Source organism: Manis javanica, chromosome 2 (assembly GCF_040802235.1).
Source record: "Manis javanica isolate MJ-LG chromosome 2, MJ_LKY, whole genome shotgun sequence".
Taxonomy (NCBI): Eukaryota; Metazoa; Chordata; class Mammalia; order Pholidota; family Manidae; genus Manis; species Manis javanica.
The window spans coordinates 5756765-5782365 of NC_133157.1; the positions used below are offsets into that span (position 1 = coordinate 5756765).

Genomic DNA, 25601 nt, shown 5'->3' on the forward strand with positions numbered 1-25601 from the left:
AGTTGGCTATAAAGCCTCCTAAAAGTAATCCATGTAAAGGACCTAACACATAGTAAATGTTCAGTAAATTCAGTTAGGATTACAAATCCTGTTACCGTCCCTGGAGGCATTTGCATTTTGTGCTTATCAAGTAAAAATCAAAACATACATATGTGTGCACATGTAGTATACAGGCAAGTATGTGCACATGGTGTGTGGATATACATATCTCTGTGGTGCATGTGTGTGCACTGTGAGTCTGTGCACTGTGTACATGTGCATGTCTGTGTACACTGAGAGTAATGTGTTTACATGTGTGTATGCATGCATTTGTGTGAGCCTATGTATACATGTGTGGGTATGTGTGCATGTGTGCATATGCATTTGTGTCCATGTGTGTGCATGTGAGTGTGCACATGCCTGTGCATTTCTTCTCAGAAGGGAACAGCAGCAGGAGAGAGTGAGTGTGGAGAGGCTGCGGGTGCCTGCAGGAGCTGAGCGGGCTGCCGCTGGGGGGAGGGGACTCCAGGCCGGCACAGGCCCATCGTCAATCCCCAGCTCACCTTGTTTTCATCAAAGACGTTAAAAACAAATGTGGCGAACTTGGTGGGGTCTCCAAAGGGGAAGAACTGCTTATAGATCTTCTGGAAGCCCGCTGCATCCAGCTGCCCGCTGGGGCAGTCCTTGATGAAACCTTTGTACCTGGAGGTAGCCGGCCAGGTGAGAGGGGGTAAAAGAGAAGCAAACATCACCTCCTGCCCTGAGCCCCACAAGGTATGAGTTCCTGTTCAGGGAGACTGCCACACAGGGGTCGTGGGCAAAGACCTGATGCTATAGGCATGGGCTCATTCCACCTCTGCCTCTTGCCAGCTGTGTGGTCGGGGACAGGTGTCTGCACCTCTCTGAGCCTCATCTGTACAAGGGGGCTAAGAGCTGCCATGAGAATTAACCAAAATACTATGCATAGAGCACTTGGTCACTCAGCCCCGTGGGCCACACAGGGCGGCTAAACAAAACACACATGAACAACTACCCCACAGCCATGCTCTTGTGCTGGGCACTCCTGCCTTCCACACCTTCCCCACTGAGCCCCTCCTGGCACCACCTAGCCAGGCAATCTGGTGGTGCTAGCGGTGCTGGTGGGCAGAGCCACCATATGGGGCCGGCAGCTTGCTCCTCCCACGCACCTGCACCCCCAATATGCATACACTCCCTCCCCCAGCCTGTTCCCCGGGAACTATGTAAACAGACACAAAGCCAGGCAGCAAGCTTGGAAGGCACCCTAGTTTGTTGCAGCTGGATTTGTCCACCCTGTATTCCAGCACAGGACCCTCCAGACACCCAGCCAGCTGATGGCAACATGGCTTTGAGGTCCAAATCCCAGCTCAGCCATTTGCTGGCTGTGCAACCTCAGGCAAGTGTCTTCACCTCTCTGAGCCTCGGTCTCCCCATCTAGGGACAGTTATCACACCCATCTTGTTGGGACTGGGTGAGATGATGTTGTAACATACTTGGACGAGGGCTGGACATAAAAAATAGTCAATAGCATGATCGTTAGTATTGTTTTAAACCAATTCATGAATTGGTTCCTGCGTGTGGTTTAGCAACTCCAACCGGGATATACATTCCTCTGAGGATTCCCAGCACAAAGGGAAGCCAGAGAGAGGGATCAGCAATAACCGACCAGCAGCTAGAACCTCGATGGATCACCCTCTGCTGGGAACTTTGCAAACCTCCTTGTCCTGCAGGGCACATAACAACAGATACTGTGAAGAAGCCCGTTTTAAGGACGAGGAAACTGAGGTTCAGAGAGAGGAAGATTTGCATGTCCTCATGGCCCAGACCGGAAGGCAAATGCTCAGAGACACCGGGTGGCTGGGGACGTGCACCTGTCCTGAGATCCACGAGAGAGTCTACGCTCCCTCCACATCCAGGGAGAGGATCTGGGAGCACCGAACTTGAAGTTGCTGGTGGCGCTGTGACTGGGTCCACACACAGAGGGGGCACGTGGAGAAGCCACTGCCGCCCTGCCCATCAGAGAACGATCTTAGGGGTCTGGGGTGGGCACTGTGTGTACAAGGACACCTGAGTACCCAGGAAGCCTAACTATGGAGGTCAGATGTTAAAAAGAAAACAAGACGTCAGCTGTTCCTTAGGGGTGAGGACAAGACAGGGAGGCGGCGGGAGGATGGCATGGGCTGAGGGCTTCCTTCCCGGGGTCCAGCTGCAGTGGGCACCCGCGTGAGCTGGTGAGAGGCCAGGCCTCTGTGCCCCACCCTGCTGTGCCCCACCCTGGAGGGCCCGGGAGGCACAGCCAAGGTCGGGGACTAGGGTCAAGGCCCCCTCCCCCTTGGGCGGGGTCTTTGACAACAGCCCAGAGCCGGGCACTGAGCCCAGCCTCCACGGGGCTTCCTCATGCAGCTGCCCCCTCACCCTGCTCAGTGGGCCCCGTGACCCCCACTTCACAGATGAAGGCATGAAGGCACAGAGCCTGGGGCACCTCCCACAGCAGGCACAGGGAAGGAACTCAGCCCCCGCAGGCCTCTCCCCACAAAGCCCCCTGAGCTGGGAGCTCCAGGCTCAAATCTCCAGGCCTGTGCCAGGACACAGAGGCCGGGAGAAGGAGAATTTCAGGGACGAGGTCTGCTCCATGACCCCAGGCCCCCAGGCCAGAAGGGGTCCCTGGGCAGGAGGAGGTGGCAGGACTTGGTGGTCCAGGTGGGGGCACCCTGCACAGTCCCCAGCTCACTGCATGCCGGGAGAGGGGCCATCCCTTCCCCAGAGCTTCTCGTGTACCCGCCAGGGATGTGTGCTACTTGAGTAACTCCAAGAGACGGTCAAAGACAAAGGGGGAAACCAGGAGGCGCCCTGAGGCCTCTCCTGCGCGGCCCCGCGGGGGGCTCACAAGCGCTAGGCCGGCAGTGGGTTCCTGCCATATTAATGGGGGTGGGCAGGTGCAGGGAGGCAGCCTCAGTGGGGAGCCCTCGGGGGGCCTGTCCTGTCATCCCTGCAGAGGCCGTCACTGTCCCGGCAGGGCCCCAGGAAGCCCACGCCCACAGGCAATGTCCACCGGGGGTTGGCGCAGCCTCGTGGCCCTGCCTCTTTTGCCCACTGCCCCCTCATTCCACGCCCAGACACAATTTCTAGAACTGGCCATGCCATCTCCAGCCTCTGCCTGCCAAGCACACCTTCCTTCTCTTCATCCACTCACCTACGAGGTCCCAGCTCAGACGTCACTTCCTCCAGGAAGTCCCCTCAGGCCCCCAGCAGCCCTCCTTGCCCATCCCAGCACATCGAGACCACACAGTATCCTTGCCTCCAGGCTGTGTACCCCATCCAGCTGTGAGCTCCCTGGCACCCCGGTGCCCCAGTGCCCAGCATGGTAAATGGGCTTGGCAAATGTTTGCCCAGTGAACTGCATGAATGAATGAACACACGAACTGCCAGACAGGGCAAGAGAGAGCAAGAGCTCAGGTGCCTGGGGTCTTCTTCCTGAGCCCTGGGGACCCTGGTCAGAACCTGAGAGCCCCGTGCAGATGGCTAGAGAACCACCGATATGCTCCTACCCCTCTGCAGGTTGAGGGCTAACCATGGGCCCAGAGAGGTAGAGACACTGGCCCAAGATCACACAGGAGGTTAGCAGCAGAAACAGGGCTCAGAACCTGGGCTCCTGCCTCCCAGGCTCCCGAGGAGCTGGGTGGTTCCTGTGAAAACACCCGGGCAAAGGACCTGCTGCCCAAACAAGGCCTGACCGCATTGCTCATCATCCGGCCTCACTGGGATCTGAGCTGCCCCAGCCACTCCAGCTGCTCCAGGTCCCGAATTCTCCCTGCAGATCGTCACAGCTCCCACAGTCTGATCCTGAGGGGCAGCCCACCTCCCACCCCCTGGCTAAGTCGGGATGCCCCTCTCCCCACCAAGGGTACCAGGGGGACCTGCAGCCTCATAATGAACTTCATGCCCAGGACGCCCAGGACAACTGAGCACCATGACTCGATCCGCCACCCCCAGGTCCTGGCCTCAGGTTCCAACAGGCCTGGACCTCCTCCATCTCCCCCACCAGTGCTCCCCTCTCTCCTGAAAATATGTTGCTGCTGGGAAACAGCTCTAGGGCGCTGGTGCCCTCACATGGGGCCCTGTCTTGTCCCACTGTGAGAGGCCTTGAGCTTCCCCCTCCCGGAAATGCCTCTCGGCTTCCTGTTGGTAAAATAAGTGGCTCAGATGAAATCTGGGTTCTCTACCCTCACAACACTGACATCTGGGGCTGGACAACTCTGGGGGGTCCTGCCCCCCAAACTGTAGGATGTTCAGTGGTAGTCTTGGCTTCTACCCGATAGATGCCAGTAGCACCTGCCTTCGAGTTATGACGACCCAAATTGTCTCCAGCCATTGCAAAGTGCCCCAGGGGCAGAACTGCTCCACTGAGAACCACTGGACTAGCTGGTCACTGGGGAGCCCCCCAAACTTTGGGGGCTGTCCACCAGAAGTGCACGCCTTCCCCATGGTCTGAGATCTGAGCGACAGCTACCGTGAAGGACCTACTAAGGGCCAGGCACAGGGCAACACACTTTCCAGACACCATCTCACTGTACTGGCCCAACAAGCCCAGGAGGCAAGGACTATTATGGCCATCTTACAGATGGGAAAACTGAGGCTGGGGGTGTTTAAGTGCCCTCCTGGCTCAGGGCTTCACACAACATCTCTTCTGCTTGGCCCACTCTTTCCCTCAGAGAAGCCACCATTGGCCGCCCTCGCCCGGGAACACAGACTCATGGCACTGGTCCCTGGGCAGGGCCTGGCAGTGCCTCGCATGGCTGGGCCTAGAGAATGACCTATGTAACAGTGTGAAGGTGGGCCAGTATGCGCACCTCATGGTCCGCCCAGGCAGGGACAGAGTCTTCCAGGTCACCCCTGAATCTGCAGGGTCCTGCGCTGCGCCTGGTACTCAGTAGGCGTTCAGTAAATGAACAGAGTTGCGTCACAGTGGTGCTGGATGGGGAGAGAGGGCTGGGCTCCCACACCATGCCCACCAGGCCCGAAGCTCTCAAATGGTCTGCTCTCCTCAGCACCTTCTGCTTGATTCCAGGCCCAGGGTGCAAGTAACAGGAGTCCTAGCAAGGTCGCTGGTTGCTGGCACACGGCAGGCAGGGGAACAGGCACAAAAATCGTTCTCTTGTCACAATTCTCATAGAAAACCAGCAACTTGGGGTGACAAGCACAGTCAGGATTTCAGGGTGGGATCCTGGGGCCCAGCCCTAGAACCTCTAGGCATGGCAGAGGACGGACAGCCCCGGGGGTCCACCATACAGGCCCCTCTGTGACCTGTCATCCAGGGGGCACCCACATCAGACAAGTGCTTCAAGGGTGCAGGGGGGGGACCCTAGTCTCATTATCAATAGCAATAGTAAGCTCTATGTATATTGCTTCCCTGGCTGCAGTGAACATGCAGGAATTCTGTAACATGAAAAAGGAGTTCATATTTTTTAAGTTTAAAAACTGAAAAGGAGGGCCTCAGGCTTCCAAGTCAGACCTGGCTAGATCCCAGCACCATCCTTACCACGTGCAACCCTGGGCAGGTGACTTTCCCTTTGCGAGCTTCGGTTTCCTCATCTGTGAGATGGGAACTGATAGAGCACCTGAGTGAGCCTCAAGAAACACTGTGGACGACAAAGCACGCCCGGGACACCTGCTGTGTGCTGGGCCACCCCCAAGGACTCCCCCACACAAGAGCCTGAGAGGCCACAGACAGCTGCCCCCCCAACCCCCTGAGGCCTGCCCTGCCTGCTATCCCGAGGAGGAGATTCCAGGACACCCCACCCCCACCCCAGAGGCCTCAGCTCTGGCCCCAGGAAGTCCTGCCCAATCCCCTGCCTCTTGGTACCTGGGCAGGCCTTTTGGGGGTACAAAGCCCCCTGATGCCCCCTCCCCAGCCAATTGCTCAGCCCAAGGCACTTATACGGAGGGCCATCGCTCACAAAGTCTCCATGGTTAGATGGCAAATTTTGTTATGTATCGCCACATTTAAAAAAAATCTAATTGAAAGCACCACAGAATATTCTCAATAAGGTATGTAAATATCAAATGCAGTACAGTTCGGTGTGTCACAGCACGTGACACAGGATACAAGTCCCGGATAAGAGGAGCTGTTTATAATCATACAAATCAATGAACCATTAAAACAATCAGCCTGCACCCACTAAAAAGTCAGCAATTTAAAAAAATTATTGCAGAAAACAAAAAGGTGCAAAAACCAAACTACGCCCACAATGCTGTAGCTAGATGGGCCTTTTATTTTATGAAGTAACATTTCTTAATAGGATTTCAGAGATATTTTTAAGTAATCTTTTTATTGAAGTATAAAGAAGACATTTAATTATTTCTGTACCTGTCACTAGTCTTGAAATCTTATTCAAGAACAAGGGTCTTAACTATCTGGGAGCCAGAGACCCCTTGGAAATCAGATAAAGTGTGGGAAAGGGGTGCAGTCCCTGAGCACGGGGCACGGGAGTACAGGTTTTTGATATGACGGATTTTGGGAACAAGCTATTCCTGACAGGGTGGAGAGAGCGACAACTGCATTCTTACACTTCTTTCTTTAAAAGGGGAAGGAAAAAAAGAAATGTGACATTTCATAAAAGCACTGGAGGCTGAATGACACAAAATCCTCCCGACTAGATGCTGGGCTTCCCTCCCGCATATCTCCTGCCCCCCTCCCACCCTGGCTGAGCCAGGCTGGGGACCACCTATGAGCCCAGGAGACCCCAGGCACCTGGTCACCTCAGGCCCTGCTGCCTCCAGTGCCCAGTGCTGGCCTGGCACACAGCAGGTGCTAAGTAAAGACTTACTGAACAAGCGAATGAATGCTGACAGCGACACATGGTCCAACTCCAGCTCAGCTCTGGTTCTCCAAGGGCCCAGAGCAACCCCTCCCCACCCTCCCCACGTGCTGCCAGGGCCTCGCTTCCCCAAAGGCTCCTGCCCACAAGCCCTTCCCAGGACTCAAGGCTCTCGGTTCCCATGGAACTTTGTCCTGTGGGGCCCAACTTGAAGCAAGCCCACAACCCCCTCCGTGCCAAGAGGGAAGTATTACAGCAACTGTTTTCTGCAGCATGAAAGGTGGGAAGGAAAGAGATAGATGCATAAATAATAAAGCATAACCCCCAGCTGCAATCAGCCTATGCAGCCAGGACAATCGCTCTGCCGTTATCTTTTCAAACTCCCTCCTGTGGCCTTCCCCTCGCAGAGCTCCCGGGAGACCTGACCTCCGATGATCCTGGGTGACAGTCCCAGACATGTCCACGAGGAAGAGGCCTCTTTCTCCTCCCCTCAGCAGCCCCCTGCTGCCTTCAGCTTTGAGGGGTTGCCCTGGGCAAGAGCTGGCAGGAGTGAGCCTAGGGGCCTGGGCCAGGGAGGTGGAGTGAATGGGACCCAGACCACGTGCACACACGCACACACATGCACAAACACACACACACACAGCTGCTGCAACCAGGGAGAGTGTCTCCACCCCTAAAGTTTCTTCAGGAAATTTGTAAAATAGGAAACATAAGAGAAAAAAGGTACCCACCATGCATGACACCACCCCCCAGTGCACCCGCTGCCAGCCTCCGGTGGGCTTCTTTCCCACCCTCTTCTCCCCCTGCATGCTTTCTTCATGGAGGCAGAGGCGGCCCTATTGTGCCCAACCGGTCCACACTTCATTCCCCAGGTGGTAACAATTTCAAAGCATTTTTAAGGGCCTGGGATCTGCTGCAATTTCTTAATCAGCCCCAACCGTGGTTCCTGTTCTTCCATGGCAACGAATCGGGCTCAGGGTGGGAACGGCGATGGTCAAGAGGCAGGGGGTTGGGGTGGGGCCCTGGCTGGCTGCAGACCCCAACAATGGCCTCACCTCTCAGCCTCCAGCCTCCCTCAGCCAAATACAGGTGGCTGCATGGCAGCCCAGAGCTGGGAGCAGCTGCAATGAAGCTGCAGGGTGCCCGACGGTGGACCTGGCGCCGAGTGAGTGTCCAGCTGGCGCTGGCCCGGGCATCACATTGCTGTGGCCGGGCCTGTGCGCCTCACAATCTGGGGCCTGGACACCCCCAGGTTCTCCAAAGCCTGAGTTCTAATCTCAGCCCTGACTCTGCTAACTGGGTGGCCCAGGACAAGTCACAAACACAGTAGAACCCTGGGCCTGGCTCCCTTCATGTGCAGCAGCTACGAAACGTCAGCCCAAAACAAGATGATCCTCTCTCCTGCTGGAGAAATAGGCTGGTCAGTCGGGGCAGACCTTCCCCAGGAGGTGACGTGGGAGTGGAGATGCCAAGATCTCAGAACAGAAGGAACAGCAGGGGCGGAGGCTCTGAGGTAGGATGAGCTCGCCATTGGTGATGGACAGCATGTGAGCTGGGGGAAAGGTGAGGTCAGAGACCCTGGGGAGCCCCGAGGGCCAGGCCAGGGGTTAGGGCTTTATTCTAAGTGCCGTGGGAAGCCGCAAAGGGGCTTTAAGCAAGAAGGAGAGAAGCAAAGAGGGAAACAGAAGCTGCCCGCCTGGCTGAGTCCACCCAGGCCCCCTGCAGGTGGGACAGGCAGCTCCCACTGTGGCCCGCTGCTCTCTGCATGTCTCTCCCCACTGTTCCCCCACTCCCACCCAGATGGTTTAGCCCTAAATTGTTTGCTGCCCTGGTAGGTGGGCTCAGGAACCCCAAGTTTTCCCAGGGGAGGGCAAGCACCAGCACCTTACCCAGCCATCAGGTGCCCTGGGAGCTGTTTGGAACATGAAGGGGCTGGCTGGGCGCTGGGGGAGGAAGGGTCTCCTTGAGATGCAGGTGCTCATCTTATTTGTGTCCTTTACAAAAGACACAGGGAACGGTGGGCCACATACAGTCTGAGTGACCCAGTGAAGTTCAGGCCACTCAAGGGATAACAAGTGGGTTCATTCTGTGCGCTGACGACAATTGCACTGGCTGCCCAGATTCCTGGTGGAGCCTGATCCACACCAATTGCAGGAGACTGAGCCAAACCACTATAATCTGTGATCCATTACCAATGTCTGCTGTGGGCACAGGATGGGAGATGGTGGCATATCACTGTTTAACCATCCCTGGTCAACTTTGCCCTTGGGATAAGCCATTCTAGAATACAACAGTGAGGTGGGTGGTGGGCGGCCCCAGGAAGGCCAGAGAAAGGCATTGGCTCAGCTGTCTCCTAGCCACGGAGGCATCACATTTCCTTGAGGTCCACAGAAGTCTGCAGCAAGGAAAAGATTATTTTCTTTATAAGTTCTTTAGAGGACTCTCTCCTACAGCAAGGAGCGGGCACAGGGCCCCCAGAGCCCCGGCTTTGTGATGGGAGCCTCAGCAGCGGCTCTCCGCGGCGGCCTCTCTGGCCTCCGGGCCACTCCCTGTGCAAGGACACCGCTTCCACGGCCGGGCCTTTGCTGTCCCGGTTGTAGCTCAGATGTCAGCCTGATGAATGAACAAAAGTCATACTGCCTGTCTGCGCCTCAGTTTCCCCATCTACATAACAAGGAGGGGATGCTTGATCTCAGAATTACTCCGTGGTTGAACTGATGAGGGTATTATTATTATTATTATTATTATTATTATATTAATCACACCAACAAACATTTTACATGAATTAGCTCATTTATTCTTCACAATATGCCTACAAAGTTTGACTTCTTTTACCCTCATCTTCCAGATGAGGAAACTGAGGCACTGAGAAGTCCAGTAACTCGTTTAGGGTTGCTCAGCCAGGATACGGGGCATGGAGACTCAAACTCACGCCCTGGCTCGGGAGCCCACTTGCCCCTCTGCCTCCTGCCTCTCCAGGGGAAGGCCCAGGTGTCAGAGCAGGCCCTGTGCCTCCTGGGGTGCAGGGGTCTTGTCTATGAAGTGCTGGGATGGGACACTTCTCTGGGTGACCGCGAGGACGCAATGAATGAGGCCATGCCTGAGAGCAGAGCATGTCTGGCACATAGCAGCACCGGGGGAGCGTCTGCCATCTCTCCAGGCCAGATCCTGCCCTTGACTTGCCCTTCTCGGCCTCAGCCTAGTTCCCTCAGCTCCCCTGGATAAGGTGAGCTCAAGAACAGGTAGCAGTTCAGGCAGGGGGTGGGCAGAGGGAGATAGCTGAGACTGGGGGGCTCAGTGGGGCCAGACAGAGCCTGGCCTCAACCACACAATTGCACGCAGGGCTCAGACTTCACCTGAAATCCAGGGAGGGTTTAGGCAGAAGCCTGGCATCATCAGGTTTTTGTTTGAAAAGATCCCTCCAGCTGCTGCATGGGAAGGAGGGATAATACAGGAAGACTTCCTGGAGGAGGAGGGGTGTCCAGCAAGGGGTCAGTCAAGCTGGACAGGAAAGCCACAGCTCCCACCTGCTACAGCCTGGATTCAGGGACCCAGAAGTCTAAGGAGCGGCCCCCAGGGCTGCCCGGCTCTGCCCCCAGCAGAACACCCCCAGGAGTCTCATGGCCTGAGTCCCTGCTGAGGCCCACCACCGCCTGGCTGTGTCTCCGAAGGCACATCAGCTCCCCATCTGAATAGTGGATGGAAGACCATTGGCCATGGCTGCCATCTCTTGGGGACTGTGCGAGGACTTTAACAGGGTCTGTCTTCCCAGGGTAGCATCATTCCTGTCATACACATGAGGAAACTGAGGCCCAGAGGGGCTGGATCGCTTGAGGTCACTTGGAAAGGCAGAGCCAGGACTCCAGAACCCACTACTACAGCACCAAGCTTCACTGGAAGGCCTCCAAGGCCACCTCTTCTCTCCTAAGCTCCCCGACTCAGGCCCACCTTAACGTGAGCCCCCGTCTGCTCCGCAGTCCACAGACAGTATGTCACCCTCTAGTCTCAGCCCAGGACAGGCATCACTGATGCATTATAGACCTCATGAACCCTCACTGTTATATGTTCCATTTGCTCCATGACATACAGCCTCAGAATCCTTCTTAACACAGCACTCCATACAACCACCAGATTGATTGGAGCTGGCATCCAAGATCCATCCTGATCTAGTCTAATCAGTCCCTATAGAAGGGGTGGCTGAACCCCAAAGAGGGGAAGAGACTTCTCCAGGCCATGGGGTGATTTAGTGACAACGCTGGGCCTGGGACCCAGTGCCCTGACTTGTTTCTGGTTCAAGCCCTCCTTGTGAGCAGGGCCTGGAGTTGCCACTTCAGGATCTGGGGGTCCTTAGAGGTGCCATGCGAGGCAAGGAGTTGCCAACACCCCACCCCAGTTCCACTGGACCTATGTTAGTCCCCAGTGAGAAAGGAATCGGAACAAAGGCTGTCTGGACTGGTTGGTGGATAAGCCACTCTCAGAGACCCCTCCATTTGTCCCTGTCCTGGAGAGCTGGACCGCTGTCCCATCAGCACAGAGCCAGCACCCACAGACCTCCAACCCAGAGGGTGGGGAAAAGCAGCTACTCACCACTGCTGGACTTCCTTCTCGGTAACTGCAAGAAAAAACAGAAAAGTAGCCTTTTAGCTCCGGGAGATGTCCCAGGGGATGAGCAAATGACACCAGGGAGCCTCCTTCCTGCCCTCCCCACCCCACCCCACATCCTGCCTGCCCTTGGCAGGACATCACCGGCTCTGAACAAGAACACGGCCCCCAGGTGGACAGTGCCGGGCAGGAGCTCTGTGTCCGGCCACCCCAGAAGGGGACAGATGCCCACCCCATGCCTTGCTGGGCTGCTGGGAGGCAGGCAAGAACAGCCAATCCCGCACAGGGCTTGCCTCTCTCTGGGTCCTGGGGTGGGCGGGTCAGACTGTGGGGTCCAGGCCCACATCTGAGACGCAATCTCCCTGTCTCTCATCCCTGGGGACAGCACAGTCAGAGAAGGCGCTGGCTGCCCCAGGCACTCCACAGGCCTGCCTGCAGGTGGGGAACCAGGACAGGAAGGCTGGGCCCCACTCCTGGGCCCCCGCAGTGCCCTGCACCCTCCCCTCCTAGGCCTGCCCCTCCAGCCCCTCACAGCAGGCAGTCCCGGGTTCTTTTATAGGCAAGACAAGAAGGGAGCCGTGAACCAGAGCTGCGGCAAACCGTGGAGAGTGGCTGGGCCTCCGGCCAAGCCCAAGTACTCATTCTTTATTGAACCATGAAACCAACAAAAAAGAATATCTTCTCCTGAGAAGTACTGAATCAGTTCAGGTTGGAACCAAACCATTGTTTTCTCTAAAATCTCGGGACAAGAGCACCTGACCACCTCCCAGGCCACACACACTCTGCAGGGGCACCTCGGGAGGGCGCCTCCAGCTCCCTGGGCCTCAGTGATCCCGTTCGTGAAGAGGGAATAATAGCGACAGTACCTGCTGCATGAGCGGTCCTGGGAATTCAATGAAAATGGGTGGAAAAGCTCGTGAATTCCTGGCAAGGGGCCTCAAAAGTGCTCCATGCAGGCATGTGGAATGAATGAATGAGTGAATGAATAAATGACTGCACAAACGAACAAATGGACAGGAAGGCGGGTAAGGGTGGAGTTGGGCAGATCTCTTCCCAGGGAAGTCAAAAGAGAGGCTCAAGGGGGTGTCTCTGAATTGCTTGTGCCTGATCACACTTGGAGACGCCACTTTTCAAAAACCGCTTAAAGCATGCTTGCAACAACCGCCAAGTGCTGGGCCCGCAGCGAGCCTGGCCCTGTGCCAGGGTGGGCCTCTGCGCTTCAGCTCAGGGCCCTGGCAACCGCTGCCAGGGGAGACAGCATTACTCTGCCCTGGGTCCAAGTGGGGAAACCGAGGCACCAAGGGGCCAGGACACGAGGTGGTGGAGCAGGTCAGAACTCGGGTCTGTGGCTCAGCAGCCTGACCCGCAGCCTGCGACCCAGCGGTCAGACTCAAGCCCTTCCTCGCCAGCACTCTCCTCCCACGAGCCCAAATCACAGCCTGGGGGAGACCCTCAGCAGGCCACTGATATAAAGCAAGCAGGGCTGCAGGAGATGCCGGTCCATTGGCCAGGCCTGGGGTAGAAGGATGCACTTTGGCAGGGGATGCAGGTGGGAAGGGGGTCAGGCACGGGGTGGAGAGGGAAGGCGTCCCTGTCTAGCCCAGGCTGGGCTGCGCTGGACCCACACCTGTCAGTGCAGGACAGCAAGGGGCCAACAGCTGATGCTTAAAGCCCCAACCTGGAGGCACAGGAGACCCGTCAGAGCACAGCAGGGAGCTTAGGCACATAGTCTGGGGCCCGACTAGATCGCCTGGGTTCGGTCCAGCTCCACAGCTTACTAGCTGTGTGTCCTAGGGCAAACGTACTCCCATCTCTGAGCCTCAGTCTTCTCATCAGGAGAACGGACTTGCAGTAAAGGTTAAAGTGCTTGGTGCTCTTCACCTGCACAAGAATCCCACAGGTAGGTGGTGATAGTGGTGATACTTTTCCCCAGTGAGACTGAGGTTCAGACAAGTCCACTTACTTGCCTGAAGTCACCTGCCAGGAAATGGCTGGGGCAGGACTGCATCCAGGGCCCAGAATGGATGTCCACTTGTACGCCTTCCCCTGACCACGAGTCAACCAATGAGCCATGTGACCTTGTGTGACCTTGGCGTCATGTAACTTGGAGCTGGGTCGTATGTGGAACCTCACAGGGCTAAAGAAGTCTTCCCAGGAATCCCCCAGCTCAGAGGTCCCAACTCCCCCTGACACCCTCAGGGTCCCCCTGCCTCCAGCCTCCCTTGTACCTCCTCAACCCTGCCCCCAGCAGGGCCCCCGGATGTAGCAGCCGAGGGAAGTGGGGGGAGGGGACAGGATTGGCTGTCCCCTCCCCTATTCCAACGTCCTCTAGAACACTGGGAGATCAGCAGGCAGCCAAGCCCCAGGGGATGTTACCTGGGGTGGGGAAGACAAGCTCCATACTTTAAACAGCTAATTAACCTTTAGGAAACAGATAAGGCCATCAGGTGTTCCCTGGCAGTGTGCCAGGGCCGGCAGCTGTCACTGCCTCACTGCCTGGAGCCTTGGGGGGTTCTGGAAGGGTGCTGGCAGCAGGCAGCCCTCAGGGGGCCTGCCGACCTACCCCCAGCCTCTCCACCAGGCAAAGGCAGGCCTGCGCTACCACCCCAGCCTGGGGGTGATCGGTGTGAAGCCCACTGCTCAGGTGGGGCAGACGAGCCAGGGAAGGGCACTGACGAAGGAGCCCAAGGGCGAGGCCAGAAGAGGCCCGTCAGGACCTCTGCGACGGTTGGCCGGACACCAAGAGCTCTGCTCTTAACCATTCTGTCTGGGTTTCCAGAAGCTCAGCGATTCCCACACCCCCTTCCTGATTCTTCCCTGTCCTGTTGGATGATTAACTTGGGGTGTTTCTTTAAATCAGCTCTCTCTCTACCTGCTAGCCCAATCGAGCTCCAGCCTAAGCAATTAGATCTATAAAATTACCGCCAGCCTGCACCGCACTGTTCGTGTCATGTCGAATATACAAGAAAAATATAACTGTTAAAAGATGATTGTCCTTGATCAAACCTGGCCTCCCTAATCAAGACACACCCCAACATTGGGTCCCCCCTGATGTGATACAATGAGAAGACACGGTTTCCAGAGTTCTCCTGTCAAAAATACTTAACCATGAAAGGTAAAACAAGGCCGGGGAGACTAAAATGGCAAGGCTACCAAAGGCAGATCTCAGTGCCTGGACTGGGTCCTGAATGCAGGGGTGAAGACCAGTGAGAGCGGGTATTCCTGGGCGGCCGGACGTGCCGGACGGTGGGCTGGAGACTGGATGCCCTGCTGGACTCACTGCTGACTTTTCCGGGAGTGGTACTAATACAGAGGGTATGTGGGGGATGTCCTTTTTCCTTGGAGATGTGCCCTGCAGGATTTAGGGGTGAGGGTCTGGATGCTGCAGCTTATTGAGAGAGGCTCAGAAATACACGCACATATATTTAGAAAGAGAGAGAAAGCAAACTGGGCAAAATGCTGACAGCTGGCAAATCAAGATGACGTCTACATTGGGTGCTCACTGCACTGTTATTTCAACATTTCTCTTGATTTTTGAAAATAAAAACTTGGGGGGAAATAATTTGTCCTCATCAGCCCACAACCTGTGTGTCCCCACATATGCCAGAGGGTCAGGGGTCCTGCCCCCAGCAGCTCCAGCGACCACAGGCACTGGGAAGGAACATTATGGGGTCCCTCTGCCTCCAGCCTGCACCCAAACACCAGAGCAGGACCTCCGTTGCACCCCTCTTCTCCAGGAGGCTCCAACCAAGTGTGAAATTAACAGGCATCTACCCACGCTGCACTTGCACTTGGAGGGCATACACTCGAGGCTCAGAGCTCAGGGCCCAGCTGGAATGAAGGCTGTCCTCAGGGCTACCGGCCCCCCGTTCTCTGCCCACACCCAGCCCGTGAGCCCCTCAGCTTCTCCAAGCTGTCCTGCCTCCAGGCTTTAGGACCTGCCATTCCCTCTGCCCAGAAAGCCCAGCAACCTCTGTGCACCTTTCCAATCCCAGCTGAGAGGTCTCTTTCCTAGGAAGCCCTCTGACCCTGCCACAGCCCCCTGTAAGCCCCCTGATATGTAGGAATCACTGCTCTACATAGCATGCCGTCCCATAAGCTCCACAGAGAAGATCAAGGGCAGTAGGGGACAGCAGTAAAACAGAGTGGGCCACAGGGCTCGGCCCAGCCAGTGCCCCGGGGAACCTTCTTATTGCAGGGGGCTGTGCTCACAGTGTGAGTCCATGTCCAGCCCCGGCAAGCACACAGTAGAAGAGCTTTGCCCTCATCTTACCAGCTAAGCCCCAGAGGCCAGGGCGCTTCTCCTGGCATGCCCCGGCGTCTCCCTCAGCACCTGGCCCCGTGCCCTGCACACAGGAGGCATAGAATAAACCCTTGGTGACTCCATCTCTTTACCAAGCCCTTACCTGGGTTTAGAACACGTCCTAAAACGTGTTTCCCACAACGTGTTTATCTTCACAACTACCACTGGCTTTAGCCAGCTGCCTTTCTCCAGCACACTCCCGCCTCCAGGCCAGCAGGGACCAGGCTCACTTGGAAGCCACAGGGCCAAAACGGTGGGAGGCTCTGGGTCAGCTGCCCGTCTTGGCCATTTGTAGACTGGGTTACTCCAAACAAGCCACTTGTCCTCTCCGAGCATCAGAGTCTCCGTCTGAACGTGGGGTATGAACTGCTGCCAGGCAGAGCCAGCAGGAGGGCTTCTCCAGAGGCAAGAAGTTTCCAAATTGGAGCAGGCATAGCACCCCGAGGAGAGCGGCCTCCTGGGTGCTGGGCTGGCAGACAGACGCCTGCTGGTGGGAAGGGGTGGGGAGGGGGCCAGCTATCCCCCCTCTAGGCTCGCTGGCTCCGGCCGAATCCCCGGGCTGGCGCTCACAGCCCCCCTGCTCCGAGGCCGCTCTGTGCAGCTCCTCCCTCACAGGCAGCTCCTGTCTGCCAGGAAGGAACATGGGAGCCCGTCTCTGGAGGCCAGGATAAATGTTGAGTCTGACTTTGATTTCCCTAAAGCAAATACCTCTCTCCTGATTGAAGCTCAGCTCAAACATGGTGGGAACAGAAAGCAGGGGCTGGCGGCCTCCACGGAGGCGCTGCTGCAGAAGGCAAGATGGGGGCAGGCTGCGAGCTCTTCCCGGCCTCTTCGGCCACCGCCCGGGGCCAACCCAGGCCCTCGTCCATCTCCAGGGACTAAGGCTGGGTCCGGTGTCAGTGTTGGTCTGTGCCTCCCCGCCCTCACCAGCTGAAAGGAACCTGTCGGCCAGGGGGCTCTGGTTCCCACAACACAAAAAGAGGAAGTGGGGGATGATGCCCTTCATCACTAAGCGGACCCTCCCGTTAGCCCTGACACCTTTCCTCCGTGAGAGCCCCGCCTTCCAGAAGGGCAGCTCCCCTCCCTCAGCACCTTCCCAGGTGCCCCAGGCCCCTCCCTCTCTGCTCAGTCTCCAAACACTAGGGTCGTCGGAGTCCGCTCCTTGGCACCCGCCTCAGGTGCTCTCAGGGCGGCACGTGCCCCCGGCAGCCCTCGCTTCCAGGCTCCTCCTCAGGCGGCCCCCTTCGCTCAGCCCCGTCCACCCACCTCTCACTCAGCTGGGGGGCCCCTCATCCCCACGGCCCAACGGGACCCCTCCTCAGACCAGAGCTCCTGCCCTGCTCTGCATCCTATGAACACCCCTCCTCCTGACCTGGACACCCTAAAACCCCTGCTGTCTCGGGCCAGCCTGGGTCCCCCACACAGCTCCCCGCCAGCCTCTACTCTGCTCCCCTGCCCTCCACCTCCCTCCTGTCCACTCCCCACCCAGCAGCAGCCAACCGCCCTAATTTGGCCACGACCTTCCCATCTTAGCAAAGCTTCTTCAGAGAAGGGAGGGGACCTGTGGGTGGGCCAAGGTGCCCCCTGGCACAGTCGCCCCCACCCCAGGAGGTGCGGTTTCCTGCAGGGCGGGTGGCACAGCATGGCAGTCTCATGGGACTTGGATTCCGGGGCTGGCCACTCCCTCGGTGCATGACCTGCCGCTTCCCCTGTTGGGGCCTCAGTTTCCCTGTCTGTGAAAGGGGAAGGGCTCCTCCGCCGGCCCACAGCAGACATTACCTGGTTTTGCTCACTGTGAGGAGCTGCGCACAGAAGGCGGGAGGAAGACAAGGAAGAAAATTAAATGCCTTCAGGGTTTCCCGCCCACAAGGTGGCCCACACCCAAGGGCTGGGTGAGCAGACACCTGTTGTCTCTGATCAGCCAGGTGCCACAAGCTGCCCCAGCCCCAGAAGGCTCCCCACCTGGGCCACAAGGGCCCCCGTCTCACAGCCCCTGAGGTCAGACAACACAGTTGTCTCTGGGGCAGTTTACAGGCCTCAGGAAGTACACTGGTGTTCCTGGGGCACAGGGGGCTCTGGCTGCCCACTTGACCACACCACTTGCCCTCTCTGTAGACTCCTGAGATCGCCAGTCACCCCATGAGGTGACCTGCAGGAAGCGAGGCAGTGACCACGAAGCTGTGCCCCAGGGAGCAGCCCGCAGACACCCGAGGGGTGGTGTGGAACCAGAGGGTGGGCACACGCTCACGACCAGACAACCCAGCCGGGTGCCAGATGCACTAATGTGCCGGGCACCTGGGATGGGGTGTTGGGCTCATGGGCAAACGGAGCCCTCTGCGGAGCAAACGGAACACAAGAACACGGCCAGCAGCCGCCGGTCTGAGGTCCCTGGGGCTGGGGCTCTTATTCGGTGCTCCACTGGGGTGGGAAGGGAGACGGTCGCCCCTTCACCAGCCCCGTTCCTGTTTTCCATAAATGCCCAGCTGGAGGGATGCAGGGGCTGGAGCTCTGGGGAACTCGCTCCTCCTGGGTCAGCTGTCAGCTCAGGGGGCTCCCTCAGTGCCCAGCTCAGCCTAGAGTACCTGCAATTCTGGGCTAGAGGCCAGGCCTCCTTTCTAAAGAAATTCAGCCAGCCCCTGCATCCCTCAGCGTCCCCCGTGGGGTGGCCTGGCCTCCCTGGTGCTCACCACCTCCCCCAGGTGGGCTGAGCCCAGCGGGGCCCACAGCAGCCACAGGAGACGGGACAGGGTGCAGCCAGCTTGCTGAGGCCATATGCTGTTCTGTGCAGGCGCACCCGTAGGGACCTGAAGACACCAGCCGGCCCCCACAGACCCATCATGACAGACCTGCAGGCTGCTGCCCTGCACCACACCCTTCCCACACAGGGTTGCAGAGCCCCACAAAGTGCCAGGGGTCAGGCTCGGGCCAGCGCTGGGTACGCCCGGCACCTGGGACCTGCTCTTTGCCACCTGAGCTCAGGCCTGGCCAACCTGCCTGAAGCCTCAGAAGCCAGCTCTCCCACCACGGACCTTTGGCGGACAGGCCCACCCACCCTCTGGTCACGGTGTGACCTCAGTCAGCGTGCTCCCCCCTGAGCCTCGGTCTTCTCCTCCATCACGGGGCTGCTGTCAGAGGCAAGGGGAGGGCGGACAGGTCAGAAGCACTGAGCGAGCCGGCGCGTGGCCAGTGCTCAGCACAGAGACATGGAGCGTCATGAGGACAGTCACGGAGCTCAAGTGTCAGGGTCCCACTGTCATCGGGGCAGCAGTGGGAGGCGCAGCTGGCAGGGCCAGGCTGTGGGCCGATGGGAGACTTCCTGGGACTCAGAGAGGAGCCAAGCCCTCAGAGGACCACAGGAGTGAGAGGCTTCTCAGAGCTGCTCAGACCCCAATTCAAACCCCCCTGTGTCCCACTTGGCTCTCAGGCTCCTCCCCGAGCCCCAGAGAGCTCCACAGCTGAGCTCTTACATTGCACCAGGCCCCTGCCAGCCCACCTTGCTGATGAAGAAACTGAGGCTTCACAGAGAGGCAAAGGCACTCATCCGGGTCGCATGGACAATGCTGGCGTGAAGGTGGGAGTCCAGGTCCGTCTGACTTGGAAGCCCAGGTTCAAGAAGGCTTCAGCCTGGAGATGGTCACCTGCAGAAAGGGTACCACCCACCGAGTACCCCCACCCCGCCAGGCCTTGGCAAGCCCTGGCTGAGTGCCTGCTGTGGGCCAGGCACCGGGGTGCCTGAGACTTGGGGTGCACAGTCCAGCAGGGAGCACAGCTTGACGGTACCTCCCTGAGAGCAGGACCCCTGGGCTCATCTTTCTGGACACTGATTCTTCCCACTGTTAAGATGCACCAAGTGAAGATCGATTCATCTCCCATTCCCAGCCTCAGTTTTGTCATCTGACAAAAGGGGAAAGGATGTCGACTCCGCACAGCATACAGGCTGGGGAAAGTGCTTCATCCCCAGAGCAGGTCCATGTGGTAGAGGAGTCTGAGGGCTCCTCAGAGGTGCGCCCCAAAGGCTTCTGAGGGGAAAGGGCTGGTGCCCCCCCAGGAGTGGGGGACAGAGTCCCAGGCAACCATGGAAAACAAGATACGGTTCAAATCTAGAACTAGCTCAAAGGTTTCCACAACTTTTGCTTCCACAATTCTGCTCCATCATTTATAAATGTTTATTTTACTCTAAAAGAAAAGTTACGAAATACATTGATTTTAATTTCTATATAAGTTAAATAACTTCTCCAAAAAAAATTCTTAAGTAAAACTGCAGGAAGATGTACTTTGGCTGGTGGCTTCCAGGAAGAGCAAGATGAAAAAAGGTGCCATTAACGAGGCATCTCCTGTGTGCCCATGCCAGGCTCAGCATTTTGCATGCATCTGGCTCATTCAGGGCCTGACTGATACTGTGAAGCAAGGACTTTGATTATCCCCCTTAAACAGTTTCAGGAAAGTGAGGCTCGCACAGATGAAGCCACCTGCCCAAGGACCAAAGTCAGTGTGCAGAGGAGCTGGGACCAGAACCAGGATCTGTGTGCCACCAGCCCTTGACGGACAGTCAGGTGTTTAAGGCGTCACACAGATGCATTCTGGGAGTTGCCTTCTTTACATCCTGCCTGACTCCTGAACTGTATCATCTGGTCTCTTGAAAGAGGCACCAAGTCTTTGGCTTCTCTGATTACCCAACAAAGGGCTGCTGGGGCCGGAAAACAAAGGTCCTCAATATCTGCTGATCTATTACCCACTGCCTTTGACTGAGTGACCCAGACCCAGGCACCCTGCCGTAGGTTCGAATCCCAGCTCTCCCATATTCCAGCTGTGTGATGCTGGACAAGTCAGTTAACCTCTCTGAGCCTCGGTTTACTCATCAGAAAACTGAGGATGATAAAACCTACCATAGCTACATACACAGAGAAAAGACTAGAAGGAACTAGGTGAAATGTCAACAACAGTGACAGAGAAGCAGCATGAGGCATGGTTTTGTTCTCGCCTTTGTGATTTCTGCCTATATTTTCCGATTTCGCTCTTCGCCAATGGCTGGGGGCACCACGGGGCTGGATCTGTGTCTGTCTGAGCTGCAGCCAGACAGTAGCATCTGGTATAGTAGGTGTTCAGTGTACATCTGTTCTTGTGGAACACATGTGCTAGGCGTGGTTTAGGTGGGAAAACTGGAAAGCAGGCACGCCTACTCTGTTCTCTAAAATTTAATTACGCGTTCTAATAAGTGGACTTGCCCTGTTGACTACACTCACACTCTTACTCGCTGGTTGTCTCCCTCTTTCTCCTCTCTTACACACATACACACAAACACACATCCCAAGGTAGGACTCCAAGAACTGACTACCCGGTACAAGCCATCTCTATTGCCTGACTGAATCTTCCAGAAGAGTGGGCCCTGAAGGCCGTGAATCACACCTCCTTCCTTTAAGACCTTGGGGAAAGGGTGAGTTTTCTCAGGACTCCTGGTGGAGAACCTCTTAAACTTTTCAGAGCCGAGCCAAACCATGTGCTCAGAGATTCAGTTCAGCCCAGTTCCACGAACGTTTTCCAAGCACCTGCCAAGGTCAGAGGCCGTGGGAGGCACTGAGGCGCCTGGTCAACCAGAAGAGACTTTCCATTCTTCAGCCCTTATGTACCTGGGGAAACTGAACTCACCTCTCTGAGCCTCAGTTTCCTCTTCTGTAAAAAGAGGGTGGTTGGTGACAACACCTTTTATACAAAGTGGTGAGAAGGAACAAATGGGATTTTTTATGCCTTCATTCATCCACCAATTAATTTCTGAGCACTAACGTGGGCCAGGCCCTGAGCTGGGCTCTGGGAAAACAGCAGGGACACAGACACAGGCAGTTCTTTGTCCTCTGAGTCCCTGATGTGACCGGAGAGCCGGACCTAAAGCACACAGCCACACAGCTGATGATCTGTCCTGAAGAAGGGAGAGTTCAGGGCGTGATAAAAGCATAAAGGGGAGCCAGACCAGTCAGGGGGGAGGGCTTTGCTTCCAGGGGAAGGGCGCATAAGAGGGCATGAAGGCCGAGCAGGCCTCAGCAGGCAGGGGAAAGGAGAGGGCTTCCAGGAGGAGGAGGCCCATGTCCAAATCTCAGAGATGACACAGAGCATGGTGAGGTCAGGGGACCTCAAGAAGCCTCACTTTGCTGGGACAATGCACAAGCCAGACAGTGGCGTGGTCCAGGCAGACAGCACAGAGAGGGCCCCCAAATGTTACCAATTGCTACTGTTGTTAGTAAAGATGTCACAGAACCCCAAGACAAGGTGGCAGGTGACCAGGACCAGTAATGTGGGCACCGAGGAGGGAAAGGGGCTGCAAGAGGCCTTGGACAGTCGCCCCCTTGTACCCGTCCTGCCTACGGTGTGGAGCACCCGCTGCCCTGCCTCAGCTCCCAGCCCTGAGAGCAGATGGGAAATGCTGGGCTCGTCTCCATCACGGCTCCAGCAGACCCCAGATCAGCCACAGTCCTTAATGTCACAAGCACCAGAGCAGGAGGACCTCGGAATGGGAGCGGCAGGGGGGCACTGAGCGACCTGGGGAAGGTCACCAAGCCCCCCCACAAGGAGAGACAGAAACAACACCGACAGGGACGCAGAGACTAAGCAGGGGCTGCAGCTGGAGTGGGAAGCAGGCGGTCACCAGGACCCAGCCCTGCCATACCACCGGCACTCTGCTTCCCCTTCTGCTCAGGATTCAGCAAATCCCCTCCTGAGAGTGACCAGCCAGCCTCGGACCCCGGGGCCTGCGCTTGAGCTGCACTGGAGCTGAACAGCCCCAACAGGGGCCGCAGAGGCTTCTGGGCAGAAATCCCAGGGCATTGGCCCAGGCAGATAGAGAGGGGGCTGGAACCCCAGGTGCCAGGGGGCCAGCGGCACTGTGGGCTCCAGCTCTGGCCCTTAAAGAGCCCTGACCTGCCCTCCAGGGGGAGGCACAGAAGTTACTCATTTCGGTCCTTGTCCTGGTCCTGGGCAGCAGCAGGACCCCAGCACTGGAACTCCAGGCAGTAATGTGCACGCAGAGGCACAGCCACGTCCTATCAGCGCCAGAAGCCCCGAGAGGCTGGTCCAAGATCCTGGGCACAATTCCTGCTGGTGCCTCTATCAGCCAAGGAGGCCCCCGTACCCTAGTGTGCCCAGTGGCCTCACCTGGCTCCCCTGATCCCCAAGACTGGCCCCCAGCAATGCTGCCCTCCACATGGGGCCCACGCACCTCCTCTACCCTCTGACCACAATGCAATATCCAGGTCCTTGGAGTTGCCACACTCTGATGCTCCCAGGCCTGGAACATGCTATTCCTTCTGTCTGAAACACTTACACCATCCCCCCACACCCCCGCCCCATGAACCACCCCCAGACTCCCCTGTGCTTTCTCAACTCCTACATCTCCCTCAGGTAGGGCTGCCAAATTTAGCAAACAAAAAAACAGGATGCCCAATTAAATTCAAATTTCAGATAAGCAATCAATAATTGTTTAATGTGTCTGGCAGTCCTACCCTCAGGTCTCAGCTGAAACACTGTCTCTTCCAGGAAGCCCTCCCAGATGCATTCAGGCCCAGCCGACTCGGGAGGCATTCATTGTGCCGTGCCCCATCTTAACGCCCTCATCTAGTCTAGTATCTGTTTCCCCACCAAGCTGTGATTGCCAGGAGGGCCATTCATCTGGCAATCCTATCTGCCCTGGTGCCCACAGCACCTGGCCGGACAGCGAGGGGCTCTACAAAGGCCTGAATTAGGAAGAGGGGGTGGGGCAGCTCGGGGATGCCCTCAGCCAGACTTGCCTCACACAGGCACCCAGGGCCTCCAGCTGTTCCCCTGCAGCTGAGTGGGCCTCCTCCCCCAGATGTGCACCAGAGCCTTCTCACGGCTCCCCCAGCCCCGCAGAGCCGGAGCACAGGAAATGTGAGTGAGGGTAAGGCCAGCTAGCAGGCCCCCTCCTTGATTTGATGGCTGCTGTTCGTGTTCATTAAGATGATGTTCCCGCTCGGGCCCTCCTCCCAGGCAGCCTGGCAATCATAATTGCCCAGTGTGCCCGTGCGGGCTACTGAGCCGTGGAGGGGAGGCAGGGCCACTGGGGTGGGGGCACAGCCGGCAGGGGCTTGGGGCTGCCAAGCTCTGCATCTGCCCAGCACACACACCATGTCTTTTTGAACAGAAGGAAAGCATTCGCTTTTTCCCCCACAGTTGCCAAAAATAGCCCCATCTCCCGCCTTTGAACAGGAATCTTTTGGTTCCCACAAAGAGACAGGAGCAGGAGGGGCCTGGAAGGAGGGGCCACACTGGCTGGCTGGACCCCTCCTCGCGCCCCCAGCCCCAGAAGGGGACAGGGCCCAGGATCCTCTCCCCAGGCCTGACCTGCTGAGACCCAGTCTCCCAGGGCCCTGCTCCTCTGGACCCCCAGCTGCGGCGAGCCTCCCGCCACCCAGCCCAGGAGGTAGGAGGGGGCCGGACAGGGCAGAAGGGGAAGCCCGGGAGTGAGGGGAAGAAAACACCATTTGCTCATTAGTTTGTTCTTTCGCGTGTTTGTTTTTCCATTCAGTCCAACAAACATACCTCAGGCCCTCCTCCAGGAGCTGGGGTACCGCAGTGACCGCGCGAGATGTCCTCAGGGCGCTCACGGCCAATGGGACACGGACAAGGCAAACATGTCCTCACAGCCAGATCTGGTGGGGCTGCTGGCGGGGCCCGGGGCCTCACCACGAGGTGGCCTTTGGGCACTGGTGCCAGCTGAGTGTGGGTGATGGGTGAGGCAACAGCAGGGTCAGATGAAAAGCTGCCGCTGAGTGCCCATGGCCCGGGGCACGGAACCCCACTCGACTGGGCAGCAAGCCCCAAAGAGGCCTCTTCCTGTTTTGTGTGGAAGCCACCAGGACGCAGAGAAGGGGCTCAGCAGCTCGGGAGCCAGGCCCTTCTGCCAGTATCTTCAGTCATTTCATCCACAGTCCTGGGAGGTGGCATTACTGTCATGTGCCCATTTTACAGATGAAATAAGGAGGCTCCATGGGAAAGGGTTTGGACGAGGTTCCAGAGCTAATGCGAGGAGCTGTATTTGTACCCAAGCCTGGCGGGTCGGTGAGCAGGAGCTCCTGACACTACACGGCCCACAGGCCATCTCAGCTCACGTCCACCTCCTACCAGTTCCATCGGAGAAAAAGCAGAGGCTGGGGGAGGAAGTGGTCACAGGGCTGGGAAGTGAAGAATGAGGGATTTGAATCCAGCTCTGTCTGCCTCCAAATCCAGGGCCCTTTCTGGTTCCCACAGCAGCTTCTTAGTTTAAAAAAAAAAAAAAAAAAAAAGAGGCCACTTTCTGTCCTCAAAAGGCCAGAGCAGTGGGGAAGCCGGGGGAGGCTGGAGAGAGAGAGAACGGCACTCTGATCCCACTTCCTAGCTGAAAGCCCAAGACTGAAATAAAAGCAGCACAGGGCTATTTCTGCTTTGGGTTAAACATTCCTCAAAGCCACATTCCTCCCGCCCCCCTGCCTCTCCCCTGCCAGCGAATCCAGAGCACGGTGGCCTGGAAGCCCTGCCAGCTTCCTGGGGCTACCACGTGAGACCAGAGGCAGCAGCCGCCCTGCACCCCTTCCTGGGCACCCCCAACCCAGGCTCACTAGGCAGGGAGCACCTTGGGGCTGAGAAAAGGCGACACCCCATCTCACAGACAGCGGGACAGCTGGGGAAACTGAGACCCTGAGAGGGACAACCAAAGGCTACAGTAAATCGGGCTAGAACCAGGACCCCAGATTCCAATTCCCTGGTGATCCCCCTGCCCCCAGCAAACTGTGAGTCAGGAGCACAGGTGGGGCGCACCCAAGTGAGCAGAGGAGCAAACCAAAGCAACGCGAGCGAAGCTGAAAACCGAGGTGTTCCCAGGCCTGCCCTGTGCGTGG

The 25601-nt window shown here is 57.3% G+C and overlaps 1 protein-coding gene across 2 annotated transcripts in view; it reads right to left on the bottom strand.

The window, feature by feature from the left end:
* NCS1 (neuronal calcium sensor 1) overlaps positions 1–25601 on the bottom strand; it is a 48539-nt gene that overhangs the window by 13655 nt on the left and 9283 nt on the right. For both annotated transcript variants that reach the window (XM_037007919.2, XM_037007918.2), the window contains exons 2-3: positions 11403–11427; positions 543–681 (exon numbers count right to left, since the gene is read on the bottom strand). In XM_037007919.2, the coding sequence (XP_036863814.1) occupies positions 543–681; positions 11403–11427 (164 nt within the window). The remainder of the gene's footprint in view (positions 1–542; positions 682–11402; positions 11428–25601) is intronic.